We start from the raw sequence: 21,419 nt of genomic DNA on the forward strand, positions 1-21,419 counted from the left end.
CTAAAAACTATATACGGGGAGAACAACGAGGCAAAATTTGCGAAATATCGTCGACAAATAAAAGAAAAGTTAGATGCAAGTTTGGAGTATGAAAATTGGGAGGCCGACGACATAATTGAATATACCCCTGATCCTGATGACGTCCTTTCTCCCACTCTTGACTGTATCATATATTATGTTACAGGTTTCTTTTTTTAACTAATTTTCTGTACGCTGCTTCACACGTAACTAACCCTTTGGTAACTTTCAAACGCATTAACATTTATTATTGTACTGTCTTAGCTATGAGTGCGCAATAGTATATAGTATCGTATATAGTCGTATGTAGTAGTTACGCTTCCATGCTTTATTTAAGGTGATCTGACGGGGACAAGAAATATACCTGCATTTTCCTATTCCAAATTTCGGCACGGTTCTTTGGGACAATTAACGGATTAATTATGTGACGGATTAATTATCGTTCTTTGGCTTTTTTCCCCAAGTGGGAATTATTATGAAAAATTATAAAAGTATTATGAAAATTAACTGTACGAAAATTTAACTACAGTCGCGTTACTAACGGACTTGTATCAAATCACCTTAATCATACATTAACTTAAGGTCTGATTGCACCAATGTAAATTAACTTTAAACTTGGTTTAATTTGATTTTTATCTTTTTCCAATTCTTAGAACTAGAAAAGGATAAAAGTAAGTTAAACCGAGTTTAAAGTTAATCTACACTGAGCAATCGGGCCTAAAAGTAGTGATGGCAAACTCTCTACTCTCTGCTATGGTAGTTGTACATGTTTTTTGCTCTCAAGTTGCCATTCCAAGCTTTTGAACAATTTGCTGAAACCATTCGATTTTAATTTTAGGATATCTGTGCAAGCAGGTCCTAAAAATTTATAACTCGTGCGACACCTGTATAAAAGCTGTGAAAATTGATTCCTGCAGTCGAGCTTCAGTACCAAACGCGTCAACGAAACTGATTGATATAAAAACTCGTGGTGGCTTGATTCACGCCAATCTTAGATTTTTTAATCTCATCCGTCACGTAGAAACATGCTTCGCAAAATATGCATATCATGTGGATGTTTTTGAGTTAACATATGATGACGTTATTACAACGTATGATTTTACGTTTTCGTGCAAAGATCACGCTTCTGACATACTATCCTTCGCATTGGTTTATTACATTCGGTTAAGGATGAGGCAACCCGCTCATCGACAAAACTTAAAATTAAGCAAAAAATTTGTTGTAAAAAAAAAGCTGTCAAAATTGACGAATGAATAAACTGCTTTATATATAATAATGTTATATTGTACTTTTTTCTTTACCATGTAAAACTGAAATGTGTGTTTTTTTTTCAAATCTGATACAATTTATACATTATTCATGAGTGAATAATGTTAAAATTGTATCAATGATTGTTCGGATCCGTCCTCAGAACGGCGCGCCTGCGAGTGCGGCAACCCGTCCCGCGCGCTCAGGCCCGCCCGGCCGGGCGCACGTGGCACCACCCCACCGCGCCGCTAGCGCGAGTAACACCTGTCGCCGCGGGGCGGCTGTCGTTACTCGCAATTAAAATTCGGCAAGAAAGATACATAAGGGCGAGCCTGCCCAGGACGAGTACGTTCTCTTCTCTCACGTTGAGGCTACAATATACTGGGCGTTAAATATACCGGCTGTAGCGACCGTGATTGAGACGAACCTTGCATATTCCGCTCCAACCTGGAGCGAGCGGAATCCTCGCACCGTTCCTCGGAACGACGTGTCACCGACTTGCGCCTGCTATTGAGCAGGGAGAGTCTACCCCTTCCACCCGCCGAACCGGACAAGTTCGGTCCATGGTGGTAGTAGCACAGGGCAACTCTGCCCGCTCTAGCAGAGGCCGCCGACGACCACGACCAAGGAGAAGAGCCAGGAGGCCCTCGCCACCACGACGACCAACCGCTGCCGGACCGGCACCTCCACCAGAGCTGTGGTGGCCATTAATAAGGGTGACGATCCCCGAGTCGCACAGGCAAATCACACGCCCACCAGGGCTGACACTAGTGCCTGGCGATCCGAGGGTAGAAAGGCCCCTACCTCCGAATTCCTGGAGGTCTGTGGGCACCCAGACCAAGGAACGCAAAAAGAAGAAGAAAAGGAGCAGGGAGACGAAGACCGCACCGGCCCTGCCCTCCCTTGAAATCCCGGAGTTGCCCCTGGATCGAACTCCCCCGACTCCGGGAAAATCAGTAGACGCGAATAACAACCGCGAAACACTCATAGTGGCTAAGCGAGCAGCCAATCACCGGCTCTCGCTCTAGACCACCGTATTTTTTGAGAAGCCCGGCGCCCCTGTGCGCCGGCACAATACAAATCTAAAGACAAAGCCCTATCCACAATTCACGCGCTGATGCACTAAGTCATCATGTATATATATTAAAGAAATAAAGCTCACTTTTACCAGAGCTTCGACTCATTCGATTCACTCGCCTCAGACTTCCTCATTCCTGACCGCTTCGAAACAATAATTCATTGGTGAATGATTCATCCAGAATCAAACACCAATATCATCAAAATGTCTCATGCCGTAGCTAAAGACACTCGACTAAACGTTACTTAAAATCACGGTATAATAAGACTCGATCATATTTATCGTGCTCGCCTGCATGTACAACGAATTTATTGCCCGCTAGTCAGCATCGCGTTCTTTATTTGTCTCGTTATAACCGTACTTAAATTTGGCGCGTTTTGTAATTCATTGTCTGGCCGCCGCTGTCGTTGCGATCTAGTAGCCCGACTAGCTTCAATAAGTGAGTCACCCCCCACCACCGGAGTTGCCAGACCTGTGTATACGACCGTGGTCCTGACAATGCTGGCTCCGCATATTTCAATTGCAAAAATGCTCACAGCATTGTATTGTTGGGAATCTGTGATGCCAAATATATATTCACGTTAGTCGAAATAGGTGCCTATGGCCGTCGCAGTGATGGCGGAATTTTTAGAGATTCCATAATGGGCCAAAAATTCAACGAGAGACAAATAAATTTTCCGAAACCAGAACGGCTGACAGACGATGGAATGCCTTTGCCGTATGTTCTTGTCGGTGACGAAGCATTTCAACTAAGTGATTACTTCGGCCGTATCCTGGCAGAGGAGGTCTTAGCCAAGATCGAAGTATTTTTAACTATTGTCTCAGCCGTGCTCGAAGAACTACTGAAAATGCCTTCGGAATATTGGTCAGTCAGTGGATAATTTTTAAAAGACCCATCAATGCTACTGTTGATAACACAATCAACATGATTAAGGCCATCATATGTCTCCATAATTGGCTTCGAAAGCGTGACGATACAAATGAATATATTTCACCAAATACGGGTGATCAATATGGTTCTAACGATTTAATTCCTGCATCTTGGAGACAAGAAGTAGGGGATTCGGCACTCCAAGATGTTAGTATTTACGGTAACCATAACAGTAGCCGATCTGCCATAGCTATTAGGGAAGAATTTTCTAATTTTTTCAATGGAGAAGGAGCTGTATCCTGGCAATATAATCGTAACTAAAACCCTTTAATTTGAGCGATAATGGAATAGCTTAGTACATTTTAAGTAGGATTAATACTTTATTTTTAATACGCTCTCTGTTCGGTTATGTAAATATTCTGCTGTAAAGAAATTTGAAGCACCCGTTGCAGTTTCATTATAGGTAAAGGATTAAATAAAAATCACAACTGAATTTGGCACTTGTATTGCACGCTTTAATGTCATATTAATATATTAAACTATTACATTTTTATATGTAATGTATAAACTATATTTTAAACAAAAATATAATGTTTTTATTGCATTTCCTCGGTATTCGTTTTATTGCGTTTTCTTATTCATCACTCGAGTGTGAACCATTTGTACGATGTCCAAAAGTGTTTCCATCCGTCTCGCGTACGGTAGTCGACGCAATTGAAGTCCTGCTGCATGCAACATGGCGTCAACTTCATCCGATGGAGGGGGCGCTGGTAAAACGACATTTGACTCCTCTCTAGACAAGGCATCTGCGATTCTATTCATTGCGCTTGCAGATTCTTTATCTGTGACTGTGTTTCTGCGAGATCTTCTATTATGTGAGTCTGCTGAAGCTGTAACATAATCATCATTGCCATTATTATCACTATTGCTATTATTATTATTATTATTATTATTATTCATCTGTTTACTCTAAGAAAAAGAAAGAAATAGAAGGATATTGGTATTTGACCTTAAGAAAATTGATGAAACATTTTAAGGAGGTTCGAGTTTTCAGAAAATGTGTTTTTACGTTGGAAAGTTCTGTGATAGCTGGCTACATTTTTGTACGCTAATACAGCATCATAAAAAATATGTATATATAAAATTGCTAAGAAAATTTAGATTTTCAGGGGATTGAGATTTGTAAAAAACTTATTTTTCACGCAAACTTTATAAAAAAAGCGTGCAAATTAAAAACTTGCCATTGCTTTCTCATCAGTTCAAATCAATTTCGTTCTCGAAGCTTCCTCCAGGAGGAAACAAAAATTGAAAGATTCTCTTGCTCAGAGAGGTTTTTTATGATCGAAATAAAATAATGATGCAACGTGCAAGTTTCTAATTTGCACGATTTTTATATTGAAATATCTATGAATTTCCCATACTTGATATTATGGTGCTAATGTCATCTCTGTCGTCATCATTTGGTGTAGTTGTATGATCAGCTTCTTCTTGCAAATCCTGACTCACATTTGTGTGGGTTCTACCAAAAAAATTGTAATAATTTATTATTATTATTATAAAACCAACACTAATAAGATTTAAAGAAAGAAGTATTACGGTCGTAACAGGCAAGAATCGCGCAGAAATTCCATCGTGTCGTAATATTTCCACTTCTCCTTGATGTCAGGTCTTGCGGAACCGCTGGCATGCTGCTCAGTTTGAACAAATTTTCGAAATGTGTCTCGCAAGCTTTTAAATTTTTTTTTTGAGCTTCTGCTCTATCTAGTTTGCCTATAACGGTAAATTACAATCAAGACGAGGCTCAAATCATTTATGTAGAGACATATTATTCCTCACCATTCAGTTCTACGGAGACTTCATTCCAGAGACGCCGTACAGTCTCTCGATTTCTTTTCTCCAACGGTGATAAGATATCCCATAAAAGAGTCCGTTTCTGCACTTCCAGGATGAGAAGTTCCACTTCTACATCGGTCAGTTTTTTGTTTTGGGCAGTTTTCGCGATGGGTACTCCAGTCGATTTTTTTGGAGAGTCTGACCGGTTCAGCTGCAAAATGACGAATTACAAGGATTTGTCATTCTCAAAAAATTTTCAAAGTGTCTGGTTGTGCGGCAACCGCACGAATAACTATATATTAATGTCCGAATATAAAGTCCGTAAATATTGACTAAATTTAAGGGGATTTTGCCAGGACAGTGATCTCTGCAATGAGACGGGATAAGACAGACAGGCAGGGTAAGTGGAAACCACTCTCCCCTCGTACGATCCTGACTGGGACCGTTTTTACTCGCGCGATACATTGCACGGGGCAGAAAGTTAATTAGGCAGTTAGCCCGGTTAAATTAGAGCCCATTGATAATCGGAAACCGAGGTAATGAATCGGCTCGGCTTGTCTATCCCGCAAGCTTACATCTCGACTTACATCCCTCGTGCTTGAACGGCAGATCTCTCATTTGGGCATTGTATGTTCATGTATCTATTCTAATCCATAAATATTATCGTCATTTGATTTTAGAAACCGTGTGTGTCAGACTGTGTCAACATGATAAACTACGAATTTCTTAATAAGTTCTTAATCACAGTTCACTTTGTGCATAAAATATAAAAATATAAATTTTGACGATTCAGTATTAAATAATAAAATGTTAGTACGAAAATATACCTTTAATATATAAGCGGACACAGCCAAAAGTTTTAGCAAAATTATATTCTAAAATTCGTGACATGTTGTTTACTTACGGATATTCGGACTTAAATTCTCCTGATTATCCATAACGATTTCCTCTTTGTTGCCTGGCATCATACTCCGCCTGACGATACTTTTCCATCATCTGTAAAATTAATTTTTGTTATTCATTTGCCTAATTAACTTTAAAATAAAAACAATTATACATCACATACCTAGCATGGGGTAAAAGAAGTGATTCTGGTCAATGTAAAGCCTGGTGTAACCCTCTAGACAGGGATGACCTGGAATCTTCTCGCAAATTTCTTTGCACAAACCACAAGTATACACAACACGAATTTGCTAAATATATGTAAAAAAAAATGTCATTAATTATTTTATTTTTTCTGTAAAAAAAAACATATTTGGAGGTTAGATTAATACCATTATAATTTTTATATTTACCTCTTGGAAATCCATCTTGCTCTTTATTATAATAGATATTTAAAATAATACCGAAATCAATGTGACTGCGTAACAAACAGGCCTTTTATTACGTTTACGCGAGCGTTACTTCTGTAGTAATACGATAATTCCTTCACGTAAACAGGATTTTCCTTCGCGTACTTAAACGGGATTTTGTAGTAACTTACAATAATTTCGGTAAACATCCTGTTTAGGGGACCCACCTCCGATGGCCTTGACCTTCACATATGTTGTCAAGGTCACCCTCCTGAGTGACCTTCAGAAGGTTTTAGTCGGGGGTCGCTTTTAATTAAAAAGTTATAAACAAAAAAAGTTTCGAAAATATAGCAGTTATTTTAAGTACTGAGAGGTATAAACGACTAATATTACGTTTTTCTTTAAAGCAGAGAATACTTTATTTCGCGAGAAAGACGCTGCTTTACCAAAACACAACATTTAAAGCAGTAAATTGTTGATAAATTGAAGTCTTTTTGTTAAAGCAGAGAATACTTACATGGGTTAGATGACGCGCTTTAAACAGTTGAATACTTTTAAAGCGCGTCATCTAACCCATGTGGCATCTCGCATATTAACTTTCCACGCATGAAAAGTTCACGCATACACTTTCCACGCAAACCGAGGTTCACCCACCCCTCCCTGCTTTCGGGGGAGGTGCGGTAGCCCCGAAATAGTTCACGCATACACTTTTTACGCGAACCGAGGTTCACCCACACCCCCCTGCTTTCGGGGGAGGTGCGGTAGCCCCGAAATGGTTTACGCATGGGTTAGTTGACGCGCTTTAAACAATTAAATACTGTTAAAGCGCGTCATCTAACCTATGTAGATTAGTGACGCAACTTAAACAGTTAAATACTTGTAAAGCGCGTCATCTAACCTACGTATTTTCCAAACTTTTTTTGTTAATAACTGTTTAACGAATAACGAGCAACGGCTAAAACCTTCTGAAGGTCACTCGGGGTCATGACCTTGACAACATATATCAAGGTCATTGAAATCGGTGAGGTCGCCAAACTTTTTTTTGTTAATAACTTTTTAATAAAAAGCGACCCCCGACTAAAACCTTCTGAAGGTCACTCAGAAGGGTGACCTTGACAACATATGTGAAGGTCAAAGCCATCGGAGGTGGGTCCCCTAAACGGGATGTTTACCATAATTTCTTCCGCGTAAACGAGTAAATTATTGCAAGTTACTACAGAAGTAATGCTCGCGTAAACGTAGTATTTGTTTAAAAATTTAGAGGGACGCGAAATATAACCTAACCACTGGATTGAAGGCACCTACTAGTCCTCAGGCGCGGACGCCACGAAAAAACCCCCTTTGAGCGTCGAGCGTCAAAGCTAAACACAGTTTAGCTTTTTTACTCGACGCGGAAATTAAAAAATCTATCACGTGACCAGATTTGACGCTCGAATCCAGCGTCGAGCGTCATCGTGAAATCGCACCTTTATCGCTCCTTTTTTCGTAGGCACGTTGCAAATAATCAAGCGTTATACCTGCTTCTGCCATTTTTCCAATCATGCTTACAGAAATAGAACCCTTCATACAATCCAACGTGAATTTATTAACATTTTTCAAAGCAGACCTTTGACTTATCTGCACCAAGGCGGTCACAGATTTCGAGCTGTCCAACAATTCTTTACGTGTAACTTTAGCTTTATCAACGATTTTCTGGAGAATTTTTACGTCGTTCAACGCATTGTGAGCGTCATGCACGACATTCTCGCCCAATAAATCACGTGCCAGATCAACTTGATTAAATTTTAGCTTTACAGCAGTTCTGGCAGGCAATTTGGCTTTTAAAATGCCAAGAGTATCCGCGAAACCGTACACGATGGATATAAAGTCGTCCCACAGATTGTTCGCACGAATATCTCTGATAAGAAAACGAGAATCAAACTTGAACCCGTTGGGCAACCAAAGTAATTTCCTTGCTTATGTTACTGAGAAACTGCAGAAAGTTCTGAAGAGCAGCATGAAATGGAATTGTCTCAACCTTCTGTCCATTGAGAAACATTTCTCCGTCGCAGACTGACAAGCCAGTTACCTCAGCAGGCGATTTCAAAATGGCTCTCAACGGCACCATGTACGCATTAAATTCTTGATCTTGATATTTCAATTTGGCAAATTTCCGCGTATTGTAAAGAAAGTCCCGTCGTTTCGAGATCGAAGTAAACTATAGGACAGTCGGCAGGTGCAGCTTTTCCTGCGATAGGGCTATCGATGAGATCCGCTATTCCATCAAGTCCACACTCATGCAGTCAAGTATGTTATTCCTTCCTTTCTCTCGGCGCTACTTTTTTTACTGGACCGCTGCTTTTGCCGAAAGAGACGTCGTCTCTTGATTTCCGGCCTTTGTGCTCGTTCTTTTTTCTTAGCTTGATAGTAATCTTTCTTCTTCGGAAAAGCTTCGGTTATTTTACCTGTAGACAGCCCGAGTTTTTGGTTCAAATCGACGACATATTTTGTGCCGATATTCTTCTCGCAGACTGTAGCAGCAACACGAAAGTCGAACGATTTAGAACCAGCGTAGACAGACTGCGTAGTGGTGAGATTTTGGGTTTTTAGCTGCCACACTCGAATTGAAAGCTTCGTTCGGTTGACTAGACCCACATGGGGCGAGTTTATCTACATTTTTCCAAAATGCATCAAAAATGGATGTAAGTGCTGCTCTTGTGGTATGTCCAGTGAGTCCTTTGTCTCCCGGTAGCCCATTATGCTTGTAATTCTCAGGATCCTCTTTATACCTGCACCACGCGCCACAGTTTTCGTGCTCATCAAACGCATGGAGTATAATGTTTTTTAAGGCTTTTTCTGTAGCCTTTACATCGCCTATGTTCTTTTTTCAAAGCACATCCAAAGCAGTATTTTAGGTATTCTATCACTTCTCTTGGAAGTTTTTGTAACCACAAAGTTTTGCTCAACTTCTTCGTAGCGTGATTTAAATCAGACCACTTGGCTACCGGATGGCTGCATTCACGACGGACTGCAGCAATTGTGGAACTATCATCATTACCAATAAGTGTGCCCAATTTGACGTTATTCTCCTCGAGATCTTTATTTTTTGCAATAATTTTTACTGCTATATCTGACTCCATTGCTTTTGCACTCCTAATCCAATTGAGCCGACAATCGTGATCTTCTGGGCTATGCCCCGCCTGACACTTTCGGCAGTGCTTAACCCGAGTCGACCATTCAAGAATCTTCCCAGAATTCATTCGAGCCAATTAGAGATCCGAGAGCTAAGAAAAATGGGAAGAATTTATGGAATCGAGAGTAGAAAAAAGGACAGAGTAAATATAGGAGTGGATATACGGTTTTATATTTATTTTATTTCTTTTGTGAGATGATAAAAATATTTTAAAATACATATTCTGAATAAATATAAAAAAATGTATCTAATGTAAATATTCTATACAGTTATATTATTGTATATAGTAATTATTGTATAAAGTATTAGTTATTTCATTAATTATTCTAAAATTGTTGTATATAATAATTATTCTATAAAGTTATATTATTGTATATAGTAATTATCGTATAAAGTATTATTTATTTCATTATTCTAAAATTGTTGTATATAGTTGTGTATATAAGTTATCTTAACAAAATTATTATATTACAAAATTGTTACTTTATTCAATCCAAGTGATATCTACCTTTAAAAAACTTAAATAACAAGTATAATCTATTAAATTAAAAAATAAATAAAATCTATTCTAACCTAGGTGGTAGTAGCTTTAATTTTTCTTAACAAAATTATTATATTACAAAATTGTTACTTTAATCAATCCAAGTAATATCTACCTAAAAAAAACTTAAATAACAAGTGGTATCTATTTAAAAAAAATATGTGAAATCTTTTAATACTGCGACAATTTCAAAGAGAGAATATATATAGGTATATATATGTATACATATATACCTGAACAAAATTATTATTATATCTGTTGCGGCCCCAATTAATATAATAATAAAATATAAACTAAGAAAGACAAAGAGAATAATAATAGGAAACGCGACCGCGAAAGCCCGAAAGAATTACGCAACGCCTAATCAGCAAGACATGAGTTGCGCGATCGGCCCACATACGATCGAGCAACTCAGCAATATCGAAGGACAGGACGAGGATTCAAAAGGAAGCGACAACAGGATACGAGAGGGCAATTGGAGTCTCGAAGCGACGGGCGTTTCACGCGAATAATCATTGTAACTCAGAGTGGCTGAATTAAAGTTATCGTTTATTAAAAAGTGTTGTTAATCCATCCCGCCTCCTCCGTGGATAAAATGATCTCGAGTGTCCCGCCGTAAAAAGAGGGCACAACAAATGGCATTTATGGCAGCGTGAGGGATCCAGTGGCAGGAAGACGGGAACGGCAGCTGAAACAGAAAAATAAGTGAATCAGTGAGGCAGTGCAACATCCTCAACGGAGACACGGCAGCCAGATTCAAAAGCAACGGACAACACGGTAGCGGCCGACGAGGGACAAGTGAGCAGCGTAACCCGAGAAGGCACCGACCTACCTCAACGGAGGCTCACCGACAGATAAAGCGGCACAAGCACCGACCAGCAACATGCGACTAGCGACCGTAATGTAAGTCGACTAAGCAAATTATGTAAAGCGCAATTACCGTAGATGTCGGAAAACGAAAATCCACCTGCGGAACTAAACCAATCGTGGCTCCATAGCGAGACGTCACGACGAGCGCGTAGAAATAGACCGTTAAGCTCCGTGCAAACGACCGAAAAAGTCGTAAGCGATAATCGCGAAACCGTGCGTAGAAATTTAGACGCGTACTACTCAAGCGAAAGCGAATCAGAACCGGAATTACACCCGAACAGCGTAATCGAACGCGAATCCCAATTCGACGATTCCGTTATAATTTTAGACGCGAGAGTAATAGGACAAAATAACTGCCCCGACGAAAATAGAATCCACCCCTCACACGCGCACGCACAATCCGAAGACGCGGACAGTACGACCAGTAGGCGAACACAGACGAGAGTTCTCATTGACCTCGTATGATAGCAGCATATTTGACCCGCAAGAGTATTATTCTGCCCCGAGACACGTGAACGTAATCGAGATGGCGGAAGCAACAAATAGCAACCACGACGCGAATAACGTAAATGACAACGCGCCGATAACCTCAGAGGAAATAGACGAAGAAATAAACCGTCTTAAGTCGAGTGCTATCACAAAGAGACACCCCGGCGAATCACCGTAACCGGATACCCGCACGGGCCGGACCGCCGCCGCGGGACGATAGAGATTCCATCTCGACGAGATATTAAACGGAATCCGCAACTTACAAAATCGCGTAAATCAACTAGAAACGACGAATCCTGAACGCCGCGAATTTCACGCGAGACGCGAGCCAAGTAACCTCCCGTTCGAAGTAACGTACGGAAGAACGTCATACGATATTCGGAAACAAGCGGAGCGCGCAATCGGATATCTACGTTTAAAAGAGGCACGAGACATGATACCCGAGTTCAACGGAGCCTCGAGTAAATTACAAGAATTCTTAAGCGCCGCGTCATATGCAATAAAAAACATAAATCCTATGGAAGAAGGAACGCTATTAGAAGCAGTGCTATGCACAAAGCTGAAAGAAAGAGCGATGATAGACTTTCAAACGCGAGAGATAAGAGATTTCGCACAACTAAAGAAGGAATTAGAAGTTTGCTATTTGAGCCGCAAAAGCACAACACACTTACAACTAGAGTTTAATACACTCAAGCAAAAACCCGGAGAAAATGCAAGAGCATTCGGATTAAGAGCCGATAAGCTAGCAATGGAGCTATACGACTCCATGATAGAGGGAAGAAATCACACCATAGAAAGCAAGCGAACTATATTAGAAACGATTCAACAACAGGCATTACAGAATTTCCAATTAGGATTGAGAGACGAGATCAAGTTACTTGTCCGAGCTCAGCATTTCGCAACATTGCAAGAAGCGATTGCCGGAGCGAGCGCCGAAGAAAAAGTAAACGGGCCGAGTGGAATTCCGCCGCGTCCCAAAAATAATTATGCGTACTCGCCGCAACCGCGCGATAACCGATCGATATTACAATGCCAAAAATGCGGAAAATACGGGCACCTCGGAAGGGAATGTCGTACCAATAGATATGCGAACCGTTTCTCCTTACCGAAACCCGATAGGACACCCCGCGTAAACGCGATAGATAAAGTCTGCAATTATTGCAAGAAGGCAGGACACATGCGCGAAGAATGTTGGCTGTTAAATGGTCGACCAAATAAAGAAAGGACGAATCACAACAAACTTAATAATCCGCAAGGACAAAATAAAAATTTTCACCCGAAAACGAATGGCCCGAGAAAAAAAGACAGTAATTCAGCCGCGAATAGCGATGAGGAAGACAAAGAGGACACAAAGCAGCGCCGACCGGCGTTAGAGTATCAAGTGTCACATATGACGAACAAGCCGCGAAAGCATGCAGGGCTGGACCTAATCACTCTGCCCATGCGAGAAGCGAAGCGCGAAAAAATAAATTTACTGTTCGATACCGGAGCGGCCGTATCAATAATAAAAGTAAAACATTTGAAAGGCGAAACAATGATAGAAGAGGATAAAATGGCCCTTACAGGAATAACAGGTCATAAAGCCAACAAGCCCATACGATTGGAAAATTTACAGCAACTATTGACTTGAAAGATAGAAAGATCAAGCACACGATATATGTCGTCAAGGATGATTTTCCGATTGAATACGACGGAATACTAGGCGTAGATTTTATAAAGAAACATCGAGCGTCATAAAGTTACGAGTCGAGCTCAATACGCATAGGGAATAGCACATTAAAATTATACCCGTATAAGAAAATGGTTTTGAAACCGCGAAGCGAGACAATAGTACAAGTCGCGACCGATAAAAATTCACTAGGAATAATACAGGCAGAAGAGACAATGCCAGGAGTGTTCATAGGAAATTGCCTAGTGATGCCAGAAAACTTTCTATGTCCGGCAAGCATACTAAATACCACGGAAAAGACAGTCGAAATGCTAATGCCGCAAGTAACATTAAAGGAGTTAGAGCAAGAAGAAGCAAAAGAGATAGAAATAAACCAAGTAAACAAAGCAGAAGAAACAATGCCGCGTAGCGAGAAAGTCAAAAAATTGATACGCACGCAACACTTAAACGAAGAAGAAAAGAAAACCATTATGGAAATTTGCAGAGATTACAGCGATGTATTGCATGTGGAAGGAGAACCACTGACATGCACTGATATCGTCGCGCATAAGATTACCACGAAGGCGGGCAGCGTACCGGTCAACGTCCGACCGTACCGTTTGCCAGAAAAGCACAAGGAAGAAGTGAATAAACAAGTGAAAGAGATGTTGAAAAACGGAATTATTAGACCTAGCACGAGCCCGTGGAATGCGCCGTTGCTAGTAGTACCGAAGAAAAGAGACGCGTCAGGAAAATTAAAACTGAGAGTGGTAATAGATTTTCGGTTTGTGAACGACCTAACGGAGGGAGATTCCTTCCCATTGCCAAACATAACCGATATCCTAGACCAACTGGGAAAAGCAAAATATTTTACCACGCTAGACCTCGCCTCGGGATATCATCAAATCCCGATGGAAGAAGAAGATAAAGAAAAAACAGCGTTCTCGACACAATACGGACATTACGAGTATAATCGAATGCCTTTTGGACTGAAAAATGCCCCAGCGACATTTCAACGAGCAATAATAGCCGTTTTAGCAGGACTAGTAGGATTACAATGCTTAGTCTATCTAGACGATATAATAGTATACGGAGCAAGTTTACAAGAGCACAATAAGAGATTAATTGAAGTGCTAAAAAAACTGAGAAACTATAATTTGAAATTACAGCCCGATAAATGCAAATTCTTTCGGAAAGAAGTGACGTATCTCGGACATGTAATAACAGAAAACGGAATCTCGCCAGACCCTTCAAAATTAGAAGCAGTAAAAAGCTTCCCGAGACCAACAAAGGTAAAGGACATCCAGGCTTTCGTAGGATTAGCCGGATATTATCGAAGATTTATTAAAGATTTTTCAGCAATCGCCAAGCCACTCACAAAAATGACCAGAAAAGATATCAAATTCGAGTGAAACGCAGAACAGCAAAACGCATTTGAAATACTTAAAGAAAAACTAACCACAGCACCGGTATTAAAATACCCGGACTTCTCCCAAGAATTTGTAGTAACGACCGACGCGTCAGATTACGCAATAGGAGCCATACTCACAAGGAAAGATAGGTCAAGATCAACCCGTGGCGTATGCGAGCAGAGTACTATCTAAAGCCGAGCAAAATTATAACATTACCGAGAAAGAATTACTAGCGATAGTATGGGCGGTGAAACACTTCCGACCATACGTTTATGGAACAAAATTTACCATAGTGACAGACCATAAATCATTGGTTTGGCTATTTAGCGTAAAGGACCCCGGATCACGATTAATCCGATGGAGATTGAAATTAGAGGAATACGATTACACTATCGTACACAAGGCCGGTCAAGAGAATAGAAACGCGGATGCGCTGAGTCGACATGTGCCAACAGATATCAACAAGATAGAGAAGGAAGAGAATAACGAAGAGGAGAGCGAAAGAAAATACACAGAAGAAGAGAAGCAACGTATATTATACGAATACCATGATGCACTTGTAGGAGGACATCAGGGTGTGGAACGCACCATAAACCGAATAAGGTTGACGCATAATTGGAGAGGATTAACTCGAGACGTCGAAGATTACATTAATAAATGCGAACTATGTCAGAAGAACAAGTTATCGCGAAAAAATAAAGCACCCTTAGAAATAACAGACACCGCGGACAAACCGTTCGAAAAATGCGCTCTAGATATAGTAAAACCACTGACGGTGACCGAAAACGGAAATAAATATATCCTCACGTTTCAGGATAATTTATCAAAATTCAGTAAGGCGATACCCGTACCTAATCAAGAAGCGAATACAATCGCGAAATAATTTGTCACAAAGATTATCTTTGAATACGGTATCCCCGACAAAATACTGACGGATAGAGGAACGAATTTCGTTAGCGAGATATTTAAAAGCACGTGTAAATTATTGAAGATAGAAAAAATTCAAACAACGGCCTACCATCCCGAGAGTAATGGAGCATTGGAAAGAACATTAGCCGAATACTTGCGACATTATATTAACGCGGACCAGACAGACTGGGACGAATGGACGCCATACGCAATGTTCGCGTATAACACGACGCCACACACGGCGACCGGGTTTACACCCTTTGAATTAGTATACGGGCACCGAGCGACACTACCGACGGCACTGTCGCAACCACCGAAACCAACGTATACGTATGACGATTACGCGCAAGAGCTAAAAGAAAAATTAAGAGCGACACAACGAGTTGCAAAGGAACATTTGCGAAACGAAAAATCTAAGGCCAAGGAGACGTACGACAAGAAGACAAAAGAAATCAATTTCCGAGTGGGAGACAAAGTTCTCTTGCACGACGAAACGGTGCGTAGAGGGAGATCGAAAAAATTAGAATCCCCGTGGATAGGGCCGTACGAAGTAATTGAAAAACACTCAGACGTAAATTATACGATCAAAAAGGGACGGAAAACGACGCGAGTGCAGTAAACAGGATAAAGCCCTTCATAGAGCAATAAAGGCAGCGCAAAAGAACAAAAACAAGCAATAGAAAGTAAGCAATAGAAAGTAGGCGATAGAAAGTAGGCGATAGTAAAAACTAAGGAAAATAAGATAATAAGTACTTACCGAACATCAAACACGGCGCACCACACGGCGTCCGGTGGCCACATTCACCGTGATCTCCAGGGGGTGGATGAGCACCCATGTGCCCGGGGGTGTTAAAGCCGCCTCCAAGTAGGAGGGAGGGGGCGAGCGAGACGAGGAGGGCCCCGCACACGCACTATCGGTAGATGCACTGACGGCACCCGCTCGCGCCGCCCTTAACCAATAGGTACGCATGCAAGCGTCGCAAGACGCCGGCGCGAAATACAGGTTACACTGAATGCACCGCATTTTAATAAAATTGATTAAAGTACTCTGGACTACGTCTCAAGAGCAACTAAACGCGCGAGGAGAGAAAAAACGCGAGGAGAAGGCATTATCAAGCCAAGGTAAAAATTCGAAGAAAGGTAACATGAGTCCTTTCTTACAGGACGCTGATCGTCGTCCAGCACTTCGCGAAAAAAGCGAAACCTGAGACAGCACCATCGTACGAGATACGACAATTCAGCAGCGAGCCGGGAATATACTTTGAGAGAACCGGACAATTGCAACAGGTAGAAGCTACATGGAAACTAGCGATTAAAATCGACGTAGCAGCCCTAGGAAACCGATATCACCAACTTCAGGAATTTCTACAGCAAGCCGAAGAAGTATGCGAAACGATAATCGCAAAGGACACGCAGCAGACGTGCAAAAACATTCTTCATACGATAGAGAAAGATAACAAAAAATTAACGCAACTATTAACGCGATTACTGATATAAAACAAATAATAATAAACGAGGTTTAATATACGCGATCGGCACAATCAGCAAAACGCTGTTCGGCACTATGGATGCCGACGACGCAAAACACATACAGGAGCAGCTTGAACTGATACAAAATCAGCAACAGACTCTACGGCACACCACAAAAAGTCAATTAAAGGTGATAAATGCCACAATAGGCCACATGGAGGCCTTAGAAAAATCGTTATACCATAACGAACAACTGATGACGAACGTCACGAGACGGTTACAGCTGGACACAGCACTATACGCCAGAAGAGAAGAAATAGACGAACAGTTATTAATACTAACCACAATTACAGAGGATCTAATAGAAGACGTGAAAGACACGATAGACTACCTCACATATTCGCGAGAAGGAGTCATACTCACCCGCCTATTACCAATAAAAAAAATAATAACCGAACTAAAAGTAGGCAACGTCACAATTGACGCGTGGATCCCACTTTCCATTTAAAGCTAGACTAGAAAATTGGAACAATATACAAAGCTATGTAGAAATTAACGCGTATTATGATAAATCGAACATTTATACGATAATCAAATTTCCCGTGGTAGCATACCCCGTGTATGAAATAATAAGAACGACACCATTACCTGTCTATAACCACGCGAATATTTTTACATTTTTAAGAATTACTCACAGCATATTAGCAATAGATAAAGAGAATCATAATTACATAACGCTAGAGGAACGCGATTTAAACGACTGTAAACGAAACGGAATAAAATATGTATGTAACCGAAACTACCCGGTATCCTTTGTAAAAGCCGACGCACCATGCGAAGTACAAGTTTACGTAAAAACGCCAGGATATGTAAACACCTGCGAGAAACGTCAAATAATGTCAAACGTAACCTTATGGATAACATTAAGCGAACCACAAACGTGGCTATTCTCAACGCCGAAAAAACAACAGCTAACGATTCAATGTAATGAACAGGCAGAACAAAAAATAGAAATAGAAAGAACAGGGAAACTAAGTATAATCGAAAATTGTAAACTAACCACACCCGACATTATTATAAAAACAAAAAGACAAACGACTATGAAACAAATAGAAATGCACTTAGCAGATTTTAACCTAACGCTAACAAACAAAAATAAAAATATTAACGAACAAGCGAAAAAAGAAATTAGATTAGAACCTGTAATTAGGAATCCGAACGAATTAATGGAATTAAGTCTAGACATAAGCGACATAAATAAAGAATTGGAAAAATCCCAAGACACCCTAATAAAAAATCCCTATGTCATATATCCCGTAGGATCGACACTTACGTTAATAATTATATTAAGCATAGTAGGAATAATCATCTATGTAATAAAAAGACATAAGAAACGAGCAAGCGCCCGACCGCAGGGCGACCCAGCGATACTATACTAGAAAATAAGAAGAATGTAACCACAGAAACCAATAAAGAAAATAAACCACCCTAATAGAAATAGAAATAGGATAAGCAGCGAAAAATTGTAGCGAAAACTACAGACCGTAGTTTCCTTCTCTCAAAGGGGGAGGGATGTTGCGGCCCCAATTAATATAATAATAAAATATAAACTAAGAAAGACAAAGAGAATAATAATAGGGAACGCGACCGCGAAATCCCGAAAGAATTACGCAACGCCGAATCAGCAAGAGATGAGTTGCGCGATCGGCCCACATACGATCGAGCAACTCAGCGATATCAAAGGACAGGACGAGGATTCAAAAGGAAGCGACAACAGGATACGAGAGGGCAATTGGAGTCTCGAAGCGACGGGCGTTTCACGCGAATAATCATTGTAACTCAGAGTGGCTGAATTAAAGTTATCGTTTATTAAAAAGTGTTGTTAATTCATCCCGCCTCCTCCGTGGATAAAACGATCTCGAGTGTCCCGCCGTAAAAAGAAGGCACAACATATCACAAAATTGCGTTACCAAACTCAATCCAAGTGATACGTACCAACCTAAGTGGTAGTAGCCTTATTTTTCCTTAACAAAATTATATCACAAAATTGTGTTACCTAACTCAACCTAAGTGATGTTAAATAAAGAAATAACTGTTTATTCCGCCAATATGTATTAAACTCGAAACGTTTATTGTTATCGACTAATGATTGGCAATGATTACAAAACGCTGCGACGTTTCGACCCTTGGATCGGGCCCTTTTCAAGCATGTAACTGATAATCAATACAAAACAAAATTAATTTGGTCAAAGAGATACAATTTTAATACTAATTTAATAAATTATGAAAGACGATACCTGTTAATTCATGTCACAAAACCACACGTCCGTATCTTTGAAAATTTTACCCGAAATAGTCATGGAGACAAGTCACTATATAAGAACAATGGTCAAGTCAATGCAAACGAACCAAAAAAGTGTTACAAGTAAAACTCGTGTGTTCTGAAACCTATACTTTACGTGTGTAAGTTGGTGACAAACGAGAATGAGTGACGATTGTGTGTCCCGTGATGCAACGCTGTTGCTCAGATATACGGAGCAATACATCATCGAAGGAGCGCCGACAACAAGCGTGTTCACATGTCGGAGTTTCAAGACACAATGATCGTTTCCACGGTTTTAACAAATACATTAGGTTGTTATTGTACATGCGATGCTCACGTGAAGCTTATAGCGACGAAATGACTTTATCATATATAGGGTTCAAACTTTCCGTATCCTTTTTCAAATTGATCGTATTGGGGTGTTTTTTAATTAAAAACATTTCTGCAATCTCTCTTTTTTTCGTATTTTTTTCCCTATGGATGATATCAGTTTCAGACCATTTGAAATTATGGCCTAACATTACACGGTGTTTGCTAACGACGGAGTGATTGGTGTCATGTTTTTTAATGTCTTTTTGGTGTTCATTAACTCGTGTCATTAATTGACGTTTAGTTTGCCCTATATATGTTGCATCACAATCGCCGCAATCTATCTTGTATATTAACTCAGTAGTTTTCTTTTTGCTGAGTCTGTCCTTCCCGCTTCCTATGACACCATCCAGTTTTTTCGGGATGGTATACAAGGTATCGAGATGAACTCTCTTAAAAATGCGTCGGATATCCTCCTCGCCTAAGCCCTTCACGTATGGTACCGTAATGCATCTTCTGGCATCGAACATGTCCGGTGGCGCGTCAACTCTTTCTACCCTTCTCTCGAGCGTCTTATGTCTAGCCTTAATTCTTTGGTCAATTATTTCAGTAGGAAGGCGCAGGTGCAGGGAACCGGCGCGATCCCGGCGGGCCATGGTCCCGCCACTGTCGTGCCGGCGAGGATCACGGAAGGATCGCCCGAATTACGAGCTGCCCGGACGAAAGGAGAATCCACGTCGACATTGTAAAGTCACCACCCTGGCGTCCCCGCGTTAAGAAAAAAGGGTTCGCTCGAGGCGCTGGCCCCGAGGCACATATCGGATACCTCGGCGCGGCAGGAATTACCTGTGGACGGCGGTATGAGCGCGTGCGTTACCTTGCGCTCGCATTCGGGAGAATCGTCTGGGAATTCGTGCAGGGGCCCCGCCGAGAGTGAACTCTCATGTAAGTAGAGACCAATTGTGCCCTCGCCGGGAATACCGTCACGGCCGACAGTCGCGTGGCGTTAAATGGTATGAGTCGAATAATCGTGTCGCGTTTCCTCGTGCTAATCGGAATAATTGTGTCGCGTCTCATCGTGTTTGTGTTGCGTTTCGTCGTGTTAATCGGGATAATTGCGTCGCGTTTTCTCGCGTGAAAATAATGGTCGCGAGTGGTCACGTATTTTGAAGGGCACTCGACCGCGTAGAGAATCACGTATCCGGGCCCTCGAGGACGGCGAATATTGTGCGTGGCGGGACGAGAAGGTCGTCGGGATCGGGGCGCGGGGCTGCGGAATCTCCGAGCGTGCGAAGGAATTCGGGATTCGCGTGGCAGGCCGCGGGATCGTCCGCGATACGAGTCCTTATTTTGTGTTCGGGGGCAATCGCCGGCCAACGTGGCCGTTGCGGCAAGATCGCCCATAAGTTTTGCGTCGTGCGGAATCGAGGTGGCCCGGGTACGCGTCGAAGACGTAAGTGGAGGTGTTGCAAGTCGATTAGTCGGCATCGCGGCGAAAATATTAGTGATGTGTTCGGAATAAGGTACCGCGTTATCTTGAATTTATCGTGCGTATGTGTTCGGTTATTGAGTGATCTTGCGTTCATTCATCGCGTTCTTGCGTCAATCGTTCGTGCGTTCGTTTTGTGTTCGTCTGTTGTGCTATTCGTTCCTGCGTTCATGTATCGTGTAAAACATTCGAAATTATCGCGTTTCTAGATTCTGATATTCGGATCCCATTCGATCCGACGTTCTCGCGGTCGCTTACTGCGTTAATTTTCCGGCATCTTGCGTCAGCGTATCCGTCATTTCTGCGGCAATCCACTAATCTGTTTTCTCGGGGGTTAATATCTTCTCAGTCCGCCTGAGATGGTCCCGAGTACGATACGCTCGCACACGTTATACCGACCTTTATACTAATTGATACCATATTGCCCACACTTTATTCCTACTCTTA

At 41.2% G+C, this 21,419-nt stretch overlaps 1 protein-coding gene, 1 long non-coding RNA gene and 1 pseudogene across 2 annotated transcripts; 2 read left to right on the top strand and 1 right to left on the bottom strand.

Annotated features, from left to right (window-relative positions):
• The first annotated feature begins 2,548 nt into the window (after positions 1 to 2,548).
• LOC139815411 (uncharacterized) lies at positions 2,549 to 3,536 on the top strand (annotated as a pseudogene).
• Positions 3,537 to 3,704: 168 nt separating this feature from the next.
• LOC139815156 (uncharacterized) lies at positions 3,705 to 6,540 on the bottom strand. Its single transcript, XR_011732677.1, has 7 exons — positions 6,344 to 6,540; positions 6,115 to 6,241; positions 5,953 to 6,044; positions 5,052 to 5,259; positions 4,812 to 4,985; positions 4,637 to 4,734; positions 3,705 to 4,105 (listed from the first exon to the last, which is right to left on the bottom strand). It is a non-coding gene; the product is annotated as an uncharacterized lncRNA (long non-coding RNA).
• A 5,202-nt stretch (positions 6,541 to 11,742) lies between these two features.
• Positions 11,743 to 13,042, top strand: LOC139814827 (uncharacterized). The gene has a single exon (XM_071781322.1). It carries the CDS (start codon positions 11,846 to 11,848, stop codon positions 13,040 to 13,042), a length of 1,197 nt encoding a protein of 398 aa, XP_071637423.1. The 5' UTR covers positions 11,743 to 11,845.
• The last annotated feature ends 8,377 nt before the right edge of the window (positions 13,043 to 21,419 follow it).

This window comes from Temnothorax longispinosus, chromosome 6 (assembly GCF_030848805.1).
Source record: "Temnothorax longispinosus isolate EJ_2023e chromosome 6, Tlon_JGU_v1, whole genome shotgun sequence".
Classification (NCBI taxonomy): Eukaryota; Metazoa; Arthropoda; class Insecta; order Hymenoptera; family Formicidae; genus Temnothorax; species Temnothorax longispinosus.